Source organism: Pelecanus crispus, chromosome 1 (assembly GCF_030463565.1).
Source record: "Pelecanus crispus isolate bPelCri1 chromosome 1, bPelCri1.pri, whole genome shotgun sequence".
NCBI classification, from domain to species: domain Eukaryota; kingdom Metazoa; phylum Chordata; class Aves; order Pelecaniformes; family Pelecanidae; genus Pelecanus; species Pelecanus crispus.
Window position 1 is genome coordinate 51,848,029 of NC_134643.1, and position 18,764 is coordinate 51,866,792.

The window sequence follows — 18,764 nt, forward strand, 5'->3', positions numbered from 1 at the left end:
TAGAATAACAAAAAATATTTTACTAAAACATAAGATTTACAGGAGATTTTCCAGACAAGCCATACAAAATGGTCACAAGCTTTTTCTTGGAGGGATTTTTCTACACTTGACAGCAGAATCACAATATTATTAGTGAAGGTGATGGATGTTTAATGTTCCCATTTTTTGTTCAAACAATGAAGCTTGTCCATCTACAGAGTCTAAGTTAGACTGGGCTAGAGGGTATATTCTAAAGTATAACTGGTTAGCTGTTTTTACCAATGCAATTAGCATCACCATAAAAAGGGAGGAGGAGCCCACAAAATTAAAACGAAAAGCCCCACAGCTAACCCTGCCTACCTTCATTCACAGTGCTTATACTTAAACCATGATGGGAAAAATGATTAAAAGCAGAGATGTGCTGCTGCTTTTAAACAATTTCACAACAATCCAGATGATACTTCTAGCCTCTGCTCATGCGGTACAACAGTGATTTAGGACAAGACACAGATTTGCTAATGTGCATTTAATCACCAAAGGACTGAAGATGTCTGGGCTTTTATTCTGTAATGTTTCTAAGACTGTGTCCATTAAATGCAAACAAAAAAAGGAAGAGGTCTTGGCAGAACAGGAGAAGTGATGCACACTTGATGTTCAAAGCGCATTTAAATATTATTCATGGCATATAGCCTAGTCCATGCTCTGGCTGTAAAGAAAAAGAAACACATTTAAGAAAAGACATATTTTTCAGGCTTTATTAAAGTCAGTTTAAATACTTATTTTTTAAAGATCACTTTTATACCACTGCTGCAAGTATACAAAATACATCCGTTCCAAGATTTTAAGTGCAATTTTGAACTCCTATAATACACAAAAGCTGACAGCTGCTGAAGTGGCCTGACTGCAGTGGATCCAAAAGTGAAGAGGCATAACGTAATAATTCTTTCAATCCATTACCGGCTGCCACAGAAGCAGGCATGGAAGAGATGTACTTTGTGCAACTAGATAATCTGTTCCTTAAGCTTTACAGAAAAAGCAGTGGTGTGTACTTTTATTTTACCGTGAGTCCAAATTAGACATGCTTGCAATTTAAGAACATGAAAACTCTAGATAAAACAGATCAAGAGGAGCGCTTTTCTTCCAGCAGGCCTCACAGACTTGAAAACAGACCACCGCTGGCACATTCAGGGTACTTGGCCTATGACTGCATGCAGTCATTGTTTCTGCAAGTTGCAGACATAAAACAAGAGGTCAGGATTTATATCGCCCAACCAGTTAGCAATCAGCTACTTCCAAAAGCTAGAAAAAAAAAGTGTAAGATACATCACCTGTTTCTATGGCTTGGGCTTCATTGGTCTTCCATTGCTCAGCTACATCATTTGCTAGTGGATCATCTGGATTGGGAGCGCTTAACAAAGCCTGGATTGATAGCAGAACTGTACGAATCTGCAAAGCTGGGGACCATTTATCTGAAGAGACATTTATAGAAGTATGAAACGCCATATTCGTCACAGTCTACAGAAAGAGCAAATTTTCCTCTCCCAGATTAAAGAATAAGCAAGGTATTCTTTAAACAAACAAAATCTCTTTTTAGGGTCAGTCTACAGGTTTCTGTACTTAATAACATCGAAAGAAAGAAAACAAGGTAGCACTTACCTTTCAAAATATCTAAACATATTCTTCCCAGCTTGTCTACATTAGGATGATAAATTTTGGTCATGAAACGTACTTTAGGAGCTGCCATTGGATATTCTTCTGGAAGGAATAGTTCAAGTTTAAATGTCCCACCCTCAAAGGGGGAATCCTGTGGACCTGCAATGACCACGTGAAAATAACGTGCGTTGCTTTCATCTGGCTCTGCTTTTATCCCAGGGACTGGCTCTGCCAGCAAGCGCTGGGTTTCCTAGAAGAAAAAAAAGAAGCAATGTAACAACTACAACCCATTAAAATAAATGACCTGTACGAACCATTTTAAAAACAAGTATTCATTAAGAATTATTTGCCTACATCCACAGAAATGATCAGGTTAGACAAATACCTTAAAGTCAAAGAACATCTGCCAGAAGAAGATGAGGATGTGGTAAACTGGTATGCATCTCCTTTCGGATCCCTCAACTGCTGTAGTAGTGTGTGCTTCTATAGCGCAAGGTAATAGGTAACAATTAAGCTGTCCTCAACCATTTTCTTAACTTTTGATTAAACTACTGCCAAGCTGTTATTTTTCAAAATGCTTAAAAGCACTTTAAAGAATACCACACTAAAAATACCAAAACCATTTCCCATTCTACCTTAAACAGAAAATCCCATTAAGTGAAAAACCAAAAGGGCTAATCACTCACAGACTGTGTTCAGGATTTACTCTAACAAGAGTGGACTGGTTTATTATCATGAACATTTGTACCAGAATTAGATTCAACTTTGAAGAATTCAAAGTACTGCTCCGCTGCAACACTAAAGCTGTTTATAAGGATTTTTTATATATTTACACATATATATGCATAAACAGGTTTGGCGTGAGCACTTTCAGCCTACATATAAGCATGTTTAAAGTCACCCTAACAAACAGTAGGAGACAGGCAAGTTGTTCTGTAAAATTAGGGAAGCCTCGTTTCCTACAGAAATTTGTATTCTTTCTTGCTCAATTCTTCTGCTCACAGCACTGATCCTACCTCAGACACCACGCTGTGACCATAGCTAAGAGCTGCCCACGTTCTGACCACCCACCCCGCTAAGGTACTGAGCGGACAGACTGGCCAAGTCCTGCACATTTTTCCCTCTCCTCTGCTGCCAGCCTTCACAAGTCCTACAGGCACCATTCTGCTCCTTCTTACAAAAAAAGAACCCAAGGCCGAAATGGGCAGCAGGACATTAGGCAGAGACAAGAAGTCCTGCCGAAGACTCATTTCCTCAGGTAATTTTAGCCCCATTTCCTGCTTTTCGTCTAGCTTGTTTTTACTATGTACAGTTAATTTTTCACCGCCTTTCTGTGTTGGCTTCCACAAAGAAAAATTATGCCATTTCTACTGAAGAAAAATGGTAACTTGGAGGTATATTATAATTATTCTAGTTTTATAGCATATTTATTCTGTGTGTCTACAATAGCAATAATGCAAGCACAAAATAAACATATTACCTCTACTTGGCTTAGTAAGTTTTTCAAACAATCAGACTGCTACAATACTGGCATTTTGTAGAAATATAAGCGATATGGCTGTCTTGATGCAGTTAAATAACACCTCACTTTATATTATGAATTTGAACTTTTTTTTTTTTTGCTAAAGAAGTGAAGTCATAGTAATTAATGCCAAAACCCAGTTGTTCGTCTCAAATTGTCAAGGTCATACAAATCATAATACCGAATTTATTACTATGTACATACCAAAACATAAAAATAAATTTATCTGGTCTAATTCCTTGTTGTGACTACATACTGCCTACTTATCTGCGTAGGCATTAGCAGCCAATGCCACTTATGCATCTTACTGGAAGGACATCCAAGCTTCTTAGTGTTGTCTACACTCACTTCTGCAACTATTTTTTTTTTAATTATACACATAAATTTATAACATACTTGGAATTTGTGTTCTGCTGGCTATTTACTTGTACAGTAATTCTGTAGAAAAGCAGTTACAGCAAATGCTTAAAGCTTTAGTTCAGCAGTATGAAAGTCAGTGAGTAAGAAACTATAGATTATCCCTGTAAATGCATAAAACAGTCTCCATTTCTTTCAGCAAGGTTTCAGTGAGTGCTGCCACAGGTAAATGGCACAATCTGGATTCCCACCTATTAACCATCCTATACTTACTACAGTTTGGCAGAGGAAACAGTGTCTTATGCCAAAGACAAACTGATACAGCAAGCCAACTTGAAATTAAAAAAGAATGAACTTAAAAATACACAATTTTTAAATTTCTTCACAGCTGCTACCACCTGGACTTTGCCAGATACATGCTAGCATGCAAACCATGGGTTTGGTTTTTATGGGCATGCTCAAATTTAAGACTTTTTTTTTTTTTTAAATAATAAGGGTAACACATCTTAATAGCTAGGCTGATCTCTGCAGTCCCTAGCCCTCACGCAGTCATTCTGGTCCCCAGGCTGCCTCCCTAGTTATGCCAGTATGCTGACTGTAACCATACCGGGCAGCCAATCCTGGCTTAAAAGAACCCAGAATCAGCAGTCCTCTGGCAGCAGCATCAGCACTTCTACCTGCCAGCGCAACGGAGGGAGCAGCGCCTGGCTGTGAGCGGCACATTCTGCCACTAAAAACCATTTGTCAATAAACAATGAGAGCCCATGTATGAGAAAAACCATTCTTTTAATTGAGGTACCGCATTATACTGAAGGGGCTATATCACTGCTAGTATGTCATCACGTTCCGATAGCCCTTTATGCCTTTCCATTATGTGGCCACAGTTATCTTGCTATAAAACACCACAGAAAAGGGGAGTGCAAAGAAAAGCATTTATGCTGCATACAGCCACACTAGTGCTGAGGCTACTCAGAACCCATGCAGGCCCCCTGTGGAACATTAATATTAGATGAGAAATGCTTTAAGCAAGCACAGCTCACTTCCTGCACTGTGCATGGAGCTCCACCACTATGGGCATAATTGAAGCTGTTTTCAAACAGAGATGAGGAGGAATACTTGCAAGAAATCTGTGAGGGAATTGGTTGACAGTCATCTTTCATGCCCGCCAGGCTCTGATGCAGCTGTCATGCCGAGAGAGCAAGCACCAGGCTAAACTTCTCCGATACACACAAAATGATAGGTCATGACTCCTGTGAACATACATCACTACCATTTTATGCAAAAGCTAAGAAGCATCTTCAGTTCAGAAAAGGCATCTTTTTAAAACAGTATAACACACACAAGCTTGTTAGACTATGAAAAACACAAGAAAGATGCCATTTATTACAAGACTGTGAAATGTTTGTACTTAAATATCAACACCACCTGCTAAATTCTGACAGTAAATAAGGCTTTTACCCTTCAACTATGAAGAAATTTACAATATCTTCAATATATTTTGGGGAAAACCATGGAAAAGGAACAGAAAGGGAAAAATGGATCAAAGAGTTACATTTTAAGGTCTAAGCATAAAAAATGTTTAAACACACAAGTAGGTCCAGTTCCAAGGTGATAGCAGGGACTTGACTTCCACATTTTACCGTAATGTGGCCGGTTAAAAACATGCTGATACTAAGATCAATTTGATTTGCCATAAGACTTGGAGAAGTAAGTCATATTTGAGAGAAACAGTTGTCACTATGCAGGGCAACACTATGCACCAGGTCAGGAAACTGAACTGCTTAAACTTTTTTTTTTTTTTTAAAAGTGTACATTACCAAAAAGAACCACCCAAACCACCCTGTAAGTCACCCACAAAAGAGTCACAAGGTGTGGACTAAACCTACAAACGAGGCAATGTTTAATTACATGTTGATCTTATTTTGTAATTTTACATTACTTTCCCCAGAGGATGGTTACCCAATTAAAAACAGTCTCCCAAACATGTTAAAATAAATAAATAGTTTCTAATTAAACTTTTAACTTCCCACCTTTCTTAACTAATCAAGAAGATCAAGCACATGCAATAGTTCACTTTCCAGTATCTTTGTAGGCAAAACCCTTCTCAGTTTTTTAGCTGAGGAGGTGAGTCTTGTGCAATATGTTACTTTCCCCTTTCTCCCCAAAACTGCCTTTGAACCCTTTGTCCAATTTCAACTTTTCTGTACGTTTTGTAAGCTGGCAGGGGCTAAGACAGAAATCAAGCTCAGCACTACCAAAGGGAAAGACATGAAGAACTCTGATACTACCTGCTGTTTCGCCACTTCATTCCAACCAGGTATGTGCTATTCTTGCCTAGCAAAAAAACCCTGCCAATAAGGATAAAAAGATCTGGGACACCCAAATATTAACATGCTAAAGAGGAAAAAGGACAAATTCACAGAAAACCAGGTTTTGCAGTCGTTCTGCTCACAATAAATGTTTTTTACAATACAGCAGTTAATTTTGTCTTCATGGGAACTCAAATTTCCATCAAGTAAGTGTTCCAGAACAGCACTTTACAGTGTTTCTTATTAGCTCTCCTCTAGCATACTGAAGTAAGTTTCACAGAAGAGATTTCAGGACATATTTTGAGCTCTAAAGCATTTAATGAAGTATCCCATGCTGCCGCAGGCAGTTACTTCTATTTGTCATACTCTGCAATGTTTTTAGATTGAGATCACTTCTCACTCCTGCTTTTACTCCACTTTTTCCAATTCCAAGTTAATGTCATAATTTCCATTGACTAAAGAAAATTAATAAACCCCAAATGCAGATACATGCCAGTCAGTACTTAAAAAAAAAAAACCCAAAACACACACTCTCATTCACAACTTGTTATGCCCCTCACAAATGTATCTTTCTTATCTTTAATTAAGTGGTTAAAAAACACAGAAGTGTTGAAGGTGTTTTGACAAGCAAAAGCAAAGCTTTTCTTATTAACACAGGTGGCCTGAATTAGAGTGACAGATGATACGGATGGGACAGATGGTGTAGCTGACACTCTGCATAGCTATTCTTCTATGAAGATATTAAATTGAAAACTAATTGTACCCAAGGGGAGAGAAACCCTCAACTTGTTTTTTTACATAACCTGTGGGGACAAGACACGTCCGGAAGAGAAAGCAGTGTGATCTTTAGAAGAAACCTACAGAGCAGGAGGTGGGGGTGACAGTTTTTTGGGTTGTCAAGACCAAGAGAAGCCACACAAACACAAGAGATCGATTTGCAAGGGGGTATGTTTCATTCTTTGAGCTTTTGTTTGGTTATCCTGATTACAGTGGAAGGAAAAAGAGACAGTTACTGAAAAGTAGACATAGCCACCAGATTCTCCTGGTTCATACACCCAAAACAAGACAGAGTCCTTCTTCAAGGAAGTGAACTGAAGAATGCAGAAAATGCTTCCATACAGACATACACGAAAATCAATTGTTAGAGCACATGAAGATATGAACAAGCATACAAAGAAGGAATCCATTAGAAATATACTATTATTTTAATCACTTCCAGTCTTGCAGAAGTGTTTATAAAAGCCTCAAGCTGCCAAGGCCTCAGTCAAAACAACCAAAAAAAGATTTCTGCATGCTACATTTTTGGAAAATAAAAAGCTACTTCAGAAGTCTTACTTGCTATCAACAGACTAAGGCAGGATCAGACTGTGGCATACTGGCAAATAACTATGATCAGAAAACTCATATATGCAAGTATTTGAAAAAAAACAAACAAACAAAAACCCCACCCACACCCAAACATTATTTCTTACATAGCAGAGCCACTTGCAGCTGAACTGAAACCTCTAAAGCTTCACTTGTCTGACAGAGACCACTCCAGTAGCAAAGGAAGAAATTGTTGCATGGGATTAGACAATTTTTAAAGCTTCTTCATTGCTTTTTAGAAAGGAGTACTATATTTGCTTGGATAAATAATTGCAGTTCCATTCCCTATACTATGGCAATAGTTAATCACCACAAATTTCACACTGCCTGCCAAGGGATGTGGCTAATACAGTTAAGAACAAACCAGTATCTAGCACCTACAAAATACAGGAACTTTAAGGCTACTGTATGAAGGCCACTAGAATTTAAGAAAGAAGCTTGCTTGGAAAGTCAGCACAAACTAGCTCAAATAAGAAATCCAAGCTCCATGTTGTCAGCCAAATTTGCTTTGCTTAGTAGTTCAGCTGTCTGCACACTCAATTTCCTGGCATGCCAGTTTCCTTATTTCATATTCAATATTACTGATATACAGTTACCTTCAATAAGTAAAAAATTCTGCATATTAATCCACAAGTTAAATACAGTAGTCTTTAGTGAGATGTTACAATTGAAGGAATATACTTTTTGACAGAATCTAATATGGTCTTCTGCTCTACACAGCCCTTTAATACCGGCTATGAAATCACCGGGTGAAATTCATAAAATCCATTAGAACAAAAGGAGCTTAGAGAAATCTCAGCACCTTACAAAGCCTGAACATTTTAAGCTGATAAATGAGCAGCCACTGGGGAAAGGAAGAAAAAAAAAGCCGTGCTGCCTTTCCACTTCAGCCTATTATGCACCTTCACTTTTGCCTGTATAGCTGTCTCTTGACCTCATGATGAAACATAGCATGTAGCTGAACTGGAAGAGAATTTAAAAAAAAAAAAAAAAAAATCATGCAAGAGAGAAGAGTCCCTGATGGAGTTTACCACATGTCCACGCAAACAGCTGTGCCAACCAAAAGGAGGGCACAAGCACATGCTGTCAGAAGGATGGGAGAACAGACTGCTCCTTTTGCTGAAAGGGCTGGTTTAGAGTTGAGACTGCAGCGTTAATCACAGCGAGATACTAATGTAACAGATTACTATTCTGTAACCAACCTAAAAAGGAAATGCAGAGGCTACCTCCTCATTCCAGAGGAAGAAGCTTAACTACCAACAGGGCTAATTTCAGTAGCAGGTGGTAAACTGCTAAATTAATATCTTCATCCATCTATAACAGTGTTAAAACACCAAAGACTCTGTGTATCTTCTTACTCGTTATAAAGTTATCTAGCAACCTTTTACAGTGTTGAGACTACAGAAAAGCATCCTTATGACTAGCAGCTTTATGCTAGTACCTTAAAAAGAGAGAGATAATATCATTAAGACTTTCAGAGGTCAACACAGCTGTGATAAAATTATTCTGAGACTTCAAAACAGAAAACATTAATAAGGCCTCTTACACAAAGAGAAAATATTGCAGGTCTTAGAGCTGTTAAGTATTTTAAATGGCACAATACCACATCTTTATGCAAAGTCTCAGTAGAATGATTCTTTCCTTGTATTTTCAGCAGAACATTTACTAGCTTAATTCTCTATGCAGCAGTCAAGTAATTTACCTTCAGCATCACCTACTAAGATGGAGGTTACACCCCTACAACTTTGTCAGGCCAAGGCAAAGCACAGGCCCTCGCTAATCTACTTCAGAGAGTGAAAAAAATGTAGGCAATATCCACCTTTACCTGTAGGTTCAACTAACCCTATGTGGCTTTATTCTGAACAGATTAGGGAAGACAGATTATGGATGAGTATCTTTGTCCTAATAAGACTTAATCGGCAATGGGAATTACAGCTCACAGCTCAACTCCCAGTGCTTACTGCTGCCCCCTTGCCAGAAATCACCATCCTACAAAACTACTGAGAAAGTAAACCCTGTCAGCATTCCCAATTCAACTCAAGAAAAGTGAGCTGGGCTCTCTTAAATAGATCGTTAATCCGAAAAATGCTGACTGACAGCATAAAACATTGCTGCCATCTAGCACAGGACAGTAACTTCCAACAGGAACTAAGGAACAGTTGGCATCGGCTGTGGGTAAAAGCATCTTCCACCAGTACGAATGAATGAAATCCTCACATCTCTTGATATGTTTCTTCCATGGGTGCTACAAGCAAGGGTCTCCAAACAGCTGGCTACAAAGCAAACTTCTCTGGTAGCCTTGGCCACTTATAAAAGGAACAATAGGATGCGATGCTGCATGAATAGTCCCAAGATGGCCTCAAAGAAAGTTATTGGTAAAATGGAAGAGGCACCCAGACTGAAAGAAATATACATCAGCTTGCCTCACTTCTTTGGGACATAAAACTTGTATTTGGTGTGGTCTAATTTGACTGCATAACCATCTAGGCATACATACAGGGTGTGGGTGTCAAGGTGTTGGCAGCAGGGGGGGCTTCAGGGGTGACCTCTGTGGGAAGGGGCCAGGAGCTGCGCCGTGCCAGACACGGCCAGCTCCAACAGACCTGCTGCAGGGCACAGCTGAGCCCATCAGCCAAGCTGGTGGCACATCTGGGAAAGTGTATTTATAAAAGGATAGAGAATATCACACAGAGAGAAGCGGGGGGCGGGGGGGGGGGAAGCATGAGCAAAACTATTGTGAACACCAAGGTCAGATAAAGAGGTTGAAGAGGTGCTCCACAGATTCCCTGTAGCCCATGGAGGACCAGAGTGGAACAGACATCCAGGCTGCAGCCCATGGACAGGACCACACTGGAGCCCAGGAAAAGCATGAGGAGGAGGGAACAGCAGAGAGGAGCTGTTATGGATTGACCACAAACCCCACCCCCCTACAACCATCAGGGACACAGGAGGTAGAGGAGTCGGGAGTGAAGGACTGAAGTTGAGTCTGTGAAAAGGGGGGGCAGAGGTCTTGTTTTAGTTTTGTCTTTGTTTCTCACCATCCAACTCTATTTTACTTGGCAATAAATGAATTCATTTTCCCCAAGTCAAGTCTGTTTTGCCCATGATTGTAATCGGTAAGTGATCTCCCTGTCTTTGTCTTGACCCATGAGCTTTTCCATCTTATTTTCTCCCCCTGCCTGGCTGAGGTGGGGAGAGTGAGAGAGTGGCTGGGTGGGCATGTGGCAGCTAGCCAAGCTCAACCCACTACAGCATAAATCACAAGGTAACTTTTAATCTGAAATGTGTTTGAACTGTTGTATCCAGAAGCATTTTTAGAGAGGATGTGGTAGACAGTTTCAGACTCCACAGATGATACTGCAAATTACAGAGTTTTTCAAAAAGAGATGACAGACTTAAAATGAAAGCCACCAGCTCCATTTGCTGCTATAGTTGAAGTGATAACACTTATCACTTGGAGAGTACCATACATACCAATTTATGTGGGAGAAGATGTGATGAGGAAAAAGAGATATCTTTCAGTTTAAATGATTGCTCATCCGTCTCTTCAATATTTGCTTCCTAGGGGAGATCAGACATTTGCTGCCAAGCCCTCCAGGAAGATTTCTAAAGCAGATGAAAAGTCACTACCAACAGCAAGAAGTGAAGAGGTTTTGTTTTGTTTCTTTCTTTTTTAAATGTTACACCCAAGTTCCACTCTCAGTGACCAAAAATTAGTGCAAGTCCTTTACCTCATTCTTCAGCCGTTGTGTTTACAACTGAGTTAAAGTGCTTTTCGCCACACCATTTCAGCCTGGTCCTCAGTCCTTCTTGATCAGCTTCACTCACATCTGTAACTACCTCTACCTTTTCCTTTCCTCACAAAATACAAGGTTTTGCCCAAATGGGAAGCCCTAACTTCTCAGCAGCAGCGCTAATTTGTACAGTCACCATTCCATGCACCCCTTTCATCAGCCCAACTGTTTGCAAAGTCAAACAACAAATGAGATCACAGAACTTATCTGGCTTAAGAAATAACCTTTACTGCAGAGTTCGGAGCCAAATCAGTCCCTCAGTCAAAGTTTACCACAGCAGCACAAAAACTTTTTGCCAGCCCAGCCCAGGCTAAATCTGTTTATACAATGAGGCTGCTCAACATGAACCACAGGCTCATCACCTTGAGAACTTATGGTTAATCTAACTTAACTAGGTGGTAACTTTTGCGCATTGTGCTGGCTCTCTGCAAAAACCACAGAACTACACCACCAACTTTAGCATTTCATTTCAGACTACATACAGCATACATTTGTTTCGTATTTTTATTCTGATTGCAGGAAACCCTTGCCAGCTACCAGTGCCATTATCTTCCAACTACATCTAATAGTTTGGATTAATTTTGGGGTATGAAATAAAAACTAAAGGTTTTAGCTGCATAGGGCAAAACTTAAAGCAGCATATTGGCACACAGACAAGTTATAATTACTTGCCAAATGGCAATTCTTTCCTGTTCTGTCAGAGTGGGATAAGGGGGAAGATCACACTGATCTCCTTCACCAAGAACTGATAAGTTGCACACAAGAAGCAAAAACCGTATGCATGTTTTTGCTTTGATTTTTGAGGGGGAGGCAGTAGGAGAAAGTGAAACAGTCAAAACTGCCTTCTACATATAGAGATAAAGCTGCCTCAGAAAACCACAAGGACTTAATTCAAAAACTTTTTATAACAGTACATCACATTTTGGCACAAATTCTTCCAGGGTCTATCAATTCATTAGCTACAATTATGTAAAGAACTGGCTATAACCAGCACTACTGAAAATAAACTGGTTACCTAAGCAGATGTCATATTGTCAGATTTCAGAATGTTTAGATTAAAATTATATCACTGTAGCACAACTACATTGGAGAGAGTCCCCTGAAAATAATGTCTGCCTTTTAGGAAAAAAAGAATTGGCAGTAAAGCCCATTAAACTGTAAAGCAAAGGTCAAACATCATAAATAGAAGGCTGCACTTGCGGTTTCCAGTAGCTGGCCTCAGCATGAATTCTTCTCTTCCTTGCCATATAATCCCTGAGTGTCAGCATCCCACATGCCTCCACTTCCTAGACTCATTATTGGGCTAACGTCTCTGAACACTAATGCTTCCTCCACCCTGTGGGTTCCTAGACCTCATCACCAGCCCTGTCTGTATCTACCCCCTGAAAAATAAAAAGCAAGAAAATGTTCTGCATGTCAACGTGTCAAAGGCATTGGCTGTAAAAAAGAAAGAATAGAAGAGTGGAACAGGGGATTTGGAAACCATTAACTAGTACTCAATCTATGGACAATTGTCCAGCAACTTGAAACTACATCTCTGCTAAGCAAGCACCATGAATTCTGGATCGCTCACAATCTTACCTCATGCACTTCTGGTTCTCCAGTTCCCATCACTACACAAACAATTTTAGCCACTGCAAAGTCACTTACAGTGAGATGAAGACAAATGTATACTCCAGGTAACAGTGCCTTCCCAGAAAAAAAATCCAGAATCTACCACCTGTTCTTGGAAGAAGACCTTGTTGCCAAACAACGGTAACATGAAGAGGGACATGTTTAAGGTCAGCATCGCTCTTCCCTGAGAATGACCTCGTTCTCCAATTGTCAACAGCAGATTACAGGATTTTGGAACTGTGAAGCTGAGATCCTATGCAAATTCCTAGAGGATTATCTATGTACTAGCACAGATCAAGCTTTTCATGGTGCATCTCCAGCTATAGTAAAGTGAGGCATAACTAAATTCGCTAAGCTAATAGTGTAAACCATTCCTGCGGTTAAACTGATGGAGCACATTTGCATTAGTGCCTTGTGTTAATACACATTGCAGAGTCAACTATCGAAGTGTGGTTCAGTCAAATAATAATTCATACAGAGCTTTTGTCCAAATGCCATCTATGGCAAAATTTGCTACTTGCTTCTCACTGTTCACCCACCAGTCACATGTAACTATGAAAATGTGTTTTTGTTTTGTACTATTACACAAAAAAAATCGATGATACACTGAAAGCCATGTAAACATAACAGACAAGTACAGTATAAAACAACTGTGTGCAAAGCAAGAAAAACCCATTAGCATCAGTACTTAGAAAGCTTGGTGTACTATAGATTTGTACCTCCAAGTTGCTCAAGTACTATACAAGAAGGTGGTCCAAACAAGATTTTTGCCTCCAGTTTGATTATTTGCTGGGTTTTTCCTCAGTTTTTATTCTCTAGTGTCTAAGGAAAGCTTCTTTAAGGAAAAGGCTGTGGAGAGTTATCGGTGTCCTCTTTAAGACCTTTTATTAAGACTCCATGTTTTCCTTTTAAAACTGGCACCTTGGTCTAACTTGAAAGTTTTCTTATCCTCTTGGCCTGAGCCTGCTTCTCAGCCTCCCTCCCACACCTCCACAAGAGATCTGTCCCGCCAAACTTCAGGCTTCCAACACCTGCCACCCCTCCCACTAGTATAGCATAGGCTGGCTGTGGTAGTCACCTGGCAAGACGACTCAAAAAGTGTCGCAAAGTAGAATATGTATTATCTTCCTACCTTCCTACATTTGTTGGGGGGCGGGGGAAGGTGGTTTTAAGAAGAACAGTACAAAAAACCCCTCTGAAAATTCCCCGAATTTTCACCCTTTTGTCAGATTTGAAGTTATCCACAAGATTCAAACAGCATACAAGGGGCAAAAAGACATTACAAAGACCAAATATACAGCTTCTCTGACAGATGCCAAGGTACAGCACTGTCCAGAAGTAATGTTTTCTATGCCTAACCACCATCCAAACAAATGCAAAATACCATGAAAAGGTGTTAAGTTTACCCCCGGTCTTTTTTAAATAATTTTTTTTTATACAGGAAATTAAAAAACGTCCAGAAATGTCAGAGAAATCAAAAAGTAAGAGACTTAAATTTTCACATGGAAACAGATGTCCATGGCCCAGAAGCCCATAGCTTCCAAGACAAAGTGAGAAACTTCAAGTTGGCTGCCAGTAATACTGTCTAAGAACTTCCACAAAGTTTCAAAAGTTGCAGGCTAAATACCCAATTTATATTTTAGAAAGCATATAAAGCTGATTATACTGACCTCTTAAACAGAATGCTGTACATGCCTATCACCACATACACCATGAGAATCTCCATAAAACCTCCCAGAAATTTTACAATTTGAGGTAGCATTTTATAACTCAGCAATCCAAATGTTACCCAGATTCTTGAAAAATACTGCAAGCCGGAGCTCACTGGCAGCAATGTGGAAATAGCTTCTTACAGTAAACAACAAGGAAGGAATCTCTCAGACAACACCACACTACCACGAAGGGGAGGAAATCAAAGCCTCAGTACATTAACACTGATAAATTCATTAATAAAAAAAAATTAAAGGAGTCTCAGATGCTGTTTCAGATGGCTTAGTTCATGATATGAGCAACGCTACTAACAACTGGCTACACAGTTAACACAGACCTGGACATCGAATTATGAATTATGAGATCACTGCAGCAGTGAAAACAGCAGAAAAAACATTTGAAAAGACGACACGAGGCAGCATTGCCCATCCCATTCAGATATACCAACTGCACTTGACACAGCAATGAGGTGGTTTGAATGTCAGCCAAAAAAAAAAAAAACCCCACAGATGCAATTCAACTCCTTACTTGACTGGAGCTACGTGACTTTGCAACACTGGAGAGAATTGGTGTAGTAAGTGCTTGAAAGTAAAAAAATCGCTGGGCTTATTTATTGTGTATATTGCAAAGGCTGACTTTTTAATACCGCCCAGTAGGAAAAAGTTTACAGCATCAAAAACACGCATCTATGTAAATGTGCCATACCACATTTTTATTTTATCTTACATTAACAGATTTTCTCGTCAAGGTGATTCTCAGAGCACCCTTGGTTTTGGACTACTGAAGACAATAAAAATACCTGTTCTCTATTCACATGCCAGAAGGTTTTCCAACTCTAGTTATACCTTCAAAGATTCAAAAATCTATCATCATTTCCTATGCACCATTTGCAATGTGCTAACACTAAGTCATAGCACTAAAGCAAGTCATCTCTTGAGCTTACAGATTGTTCCCCCCCAACTTGTTTAAAGTCTGTGTTTCTAAGTAATCCGAGGAGAGCAAACCAGGAGTAATTCTCTATCTTCTGTAACAACTGCTTTGCAACATCTATACTGTCACCTTTTAATTGAATTGGGGAAAATATTGGAAATACAGAGCTCTCTGGTGAGACGAGGAAAGCTCTTGCTCTCCTACTGGGCTAGATGACAGCCTGCACATAGCAAAGATGCAGTCTGAGGAGTACAGGGCTGCTAGTCAACCTGAGAGCCAGGCCATCTGCCAGCAGTCGGTCAACATGAGGAACGCCAACTGCATGTCGAGCGGTTAGCTAGATTCTGTACTTCATTACAGCCCGAATATACGCTCCTATCCCCGATCAGCCATCAATGGTCTCCCTCGGATGACAACACAAAAGGGTGGATGTGGATCAAGGGGAGAAGATCTTTTCCTAACAGTTACCCAAGCCATTTATTTATCACCAATTTTACTATTGCACATAAAGAAAATCAGATCTTCTTGTTATTTATTTCACCTTTCTACAGCTCTTTCCTATCTCTCTCTTCCATTTCCTTTCCCGATCTTTCAAATTCTCACTAGCAGCAGAGTTCACTCCCTCCCCTCCCTCCAGGGCAACCAGCAATAGGAAATTTAACATCAAGATTGGCAGGATAGAAAAGGTCAAAACAATTCTCACTCGAGACTCCTGAAGACTCAAGCAGCCATATTTCTAGGTCTGCACCTCTGCAGCTATGGTATTTCAAAATATGACTTTGCACATTTCTGAGGCTGTAGTAACCAGTCAGATTCAAGTCCTGGACTGCATGCACATCTGGCAACCTAACACACGCACAGCGCAGGAGCTAAAGAATTGATCATCTAACACAACCAATCCAAGATTTAAAAGCTCCAGACTGGCTGTACAAAACTTATAATGCATACATGGAAACACACAACCCACCGTATACACCACCCTATAATATAGATAATAATCCCGAAAACTCTAAAGGGGATCCTCTGGAGAAAATCTGGAGTTTCTAGGTGTCTCTGCTGCTGCCTTCCACCTCCCCTCTCCAGGAGGAGAAGAAACATTCCCATGATATCACACACCTTTGAAGTGAGTCGTGCAGATTGCTCCAGGTTTCTTCTAGAAAAGCATGAAAAAAAACCAAAAGCGCCAACGAGGAAATTTATGCACCAGCTTACAAGTGGGTGCGCTTCTTGGTTGTATTCAGGGGAATTGTCAAGAACTATTAAAAAAAACTTAACACGGACACCAGCCTCATGACTGAGCTCTTACCACAACTCTGTGATGAATACCAGTTCCACTGTATTATGAATCAGTGTTCCCTCTCACACCTGAAATATACTGCATGCTGTGGACTAAGGCAGCTGGATAAGTGTCAAACTCATTCTCTAAGATCTGTCTTCATCACTTTTACTGCTTACAATGCTGAGCAGTAATCATAGACCAGTCTGTTTCACACAAGATAAATGCTACTCCTGCCTTATTTTTACCTCATCTCCTTTATCACCTATTACAGAACCTGACTTTTTAGAGAAAATCCAGTTTTATTTTTCCATCCATTATTTAACATATTCTACACTCAGGTGTTTTACAGTGGTTGCCAACATTGCAAGCTCAACCAAGAGAGCTTCACAGCATTCTAAATCATTTGGAGACTTAGAATCATAGAATTGTTTCGGCTGGAAAAGACCTTTAAGATCATCCAGTCCAACCATTAACATAACATTACCAAGTCCATCACTAAACCAATTAAGGGTAGAGTAGCATTTGTGACATTCGTTCACTTCAACAAGTAACAAGGGTGCTGTTATTTCCTATGAGGGCTAACGAACCTTACTGGAATCACGTTGTAACTTTTGTAAAGGGAGTGATCACCAGTTTGAGGGCTTCAATTCACATCACTGCAATCAATTTACATCACTGTGGGAGACAGCAACCCAGCACAAACATCCACGCTAGCTAGAGAACCAAGCTATCTTTTGATAGCTTGCAATGCAGCTACCTGTACCTCTGTTTGAGTGACTCCAAATCACTCAAGTCTTAGAACGGAGCTGGACTCGGAGGGTCAGCTGAAAGCACCCCAAAGTTGAGAGCCCTTACAAAGCTTGGTAAATGAAAGTCGAAGCACGACGCTGAACCGCCAGCACGAACACGCTAATACCGCAAGGGCCGACAGCTCGGAGCGCACGTAGCAGTAACCAGGCTGGCCTGGCGCGTACCGGCGCGGATGCCCCCGACGCGCAGCTCAGGCCCAGCTTTAACGACTGGCTGTGTTTTGTCCCTGCTCGCACAGGAGGGGGAACCCGAGCACCGCGCCACCGCCGCGCTCCCCCGGCCCAAGCACGCCGAGAGCTGTGCCGGGGGAGCCGGGGCCAGGCCGGGCGCCCCCGGCGAGGAGCCGCGCGGCCGGCGGAAGGGGGTGCCGGGTGCGCCCGCTGCCTTTCAAGCTCCGGGCCCCGGAAAGGGCGCGCAGGCACCCGACGGACGGCAGCACCAGAGGCCGTGAGGCACCGCCGCCGGGGCGGTCACCGTCAGAGGCGCGGGCCCGCTCCTGACCGCCCGCGCACGCCGCCGCCGGGCCCGGGAGCTCCCGCGGGAGCTCCCGGGCCCGGCGGCGGCGGGAAGCGGGGAGGGGGCGCCAGACCCGGCGCGGGCCCCCCGCCCCTACTCGCTCCCGCGGCGGCCGAGCCCGGCGGCGGGCCGCCCCCCGCCCGGCAGGGGTAGGGGGAGGCCTGGGAGCGGCCCTGCTCCCGGGCACCGGAAGCGGCGCTCAGCCCGGCCCGGCCCTGCCCTGCCCGCCGTGCGGGAGCCGGCCCGGCCGCCCTTCGAGCCCCCGGCGGGGCGCGGCGGGGAGGGGAGGGGAGGGCGCGGGTACCTTGATGATCCTGCGGGGCAGCCCGGCCATCTTGTCTCGTCGGGGTGCAGGCTCGCGGGCTCGCCTCCGCTCGGGGCTCGCGCACAGCCGGAAGTAGTCCGCGCCGCGCTTCCGGTGGCGCCGCCCTCGGCGCGGAACGCCGGGCAATGTAGGCCGCGCCCGCCCTGCCCGGCCCGCCCGCCGGCACTGCTGCGGGGCGCTCCCGGCGGCCGGGCGGCCCCTCGGCTGGAAGGGGACCCCGGGGCTGCCCGTGGGCACGGTGCACGGCGGCGTGGGGTGCTGTGGGGGGCGCCGGGGGGGGCGGCGAGGCGGCAGGAGGGCCGGGGCGTGCCGTCGCCCGCACCGCCCTCTGCCCGAGGCCGCGCCGCCCCGGCTGCGGGTGGCGGGAAGGGCCCGCCGCCTCGCCTCACGGGCCAGCGGGTTGCCCCGAGCTAAAATGGGCCAGGCCGGCGGGCCCGGGAGGGGCGTTCGCTTCTCCAGGTCCTGCGGGAGAAGCGGGCAGCGCCCGGGGGCAGCGGCCTCCTAGGCCGCCGCTGGCAGAGCCCAGCCGCCGGCGCTGCTTACGGTGCCTCTGGTTTCCCCGCTCCGTGGTGCGCACCGGCCGTCTGCAAAGGCAGGAGAA

The 18,764-nt window shown here is 42.8% G+C and overlaps 1 protein-coding gene across 1 annotated transcript; it reads right to left on the bottom strand.

Annotated features, from left to right (window-relative positions):
• Positions 1–18,216, bottom strand: UBE2N (ubiquitin conjugating enzyme E2 N). The gene is made up of 4 exons (XM_075706637.1): positions 18,143–18,216; positions 1,636–1,882; positions 1,308–1,448; positions 1–685 (listed from the first exon to the last, which is right to left on the bottom strand). Exons 1-4 carry the CDS (start codon positions 18,170–18,172, stop codon positions 645–647), a joined length of 459 nt encoding a protein of 152 aa, XP_075562752.1. The 5' UTR covers positions 18,173–18,216; the 3' UTR covers positions 1–644.
• Positions 18,217–18,764: the final 548 nt, after the last annotated feature.

What these genes read in the sequence shown, in the direction of transcription:
- UBE2N (XM_075706637.1), bottom strand. Translation starts at nt 18,172, where the DNA reads ATGGCCGGGCTGCCCCGCAGGATCATCAAG. An exon ending in ATGTTTAGATATTTTGAAAG is followed by an intron (nt 1,449 to 1,635) that starts GTAAGTGCTACC and finishes ATGTCTCTTCAG; the next exon opens with ATAAATGGTCCCCAGCTTTG. An exon ending in AGCCCAAGCCATAGAAACAG is followed by an intron (nt 686 to 1,307) that starts GTGATGTATCTT and finishes TTTTCTTTACAG; the next exon opens with CCAGAGCATGGACTAGGCTA.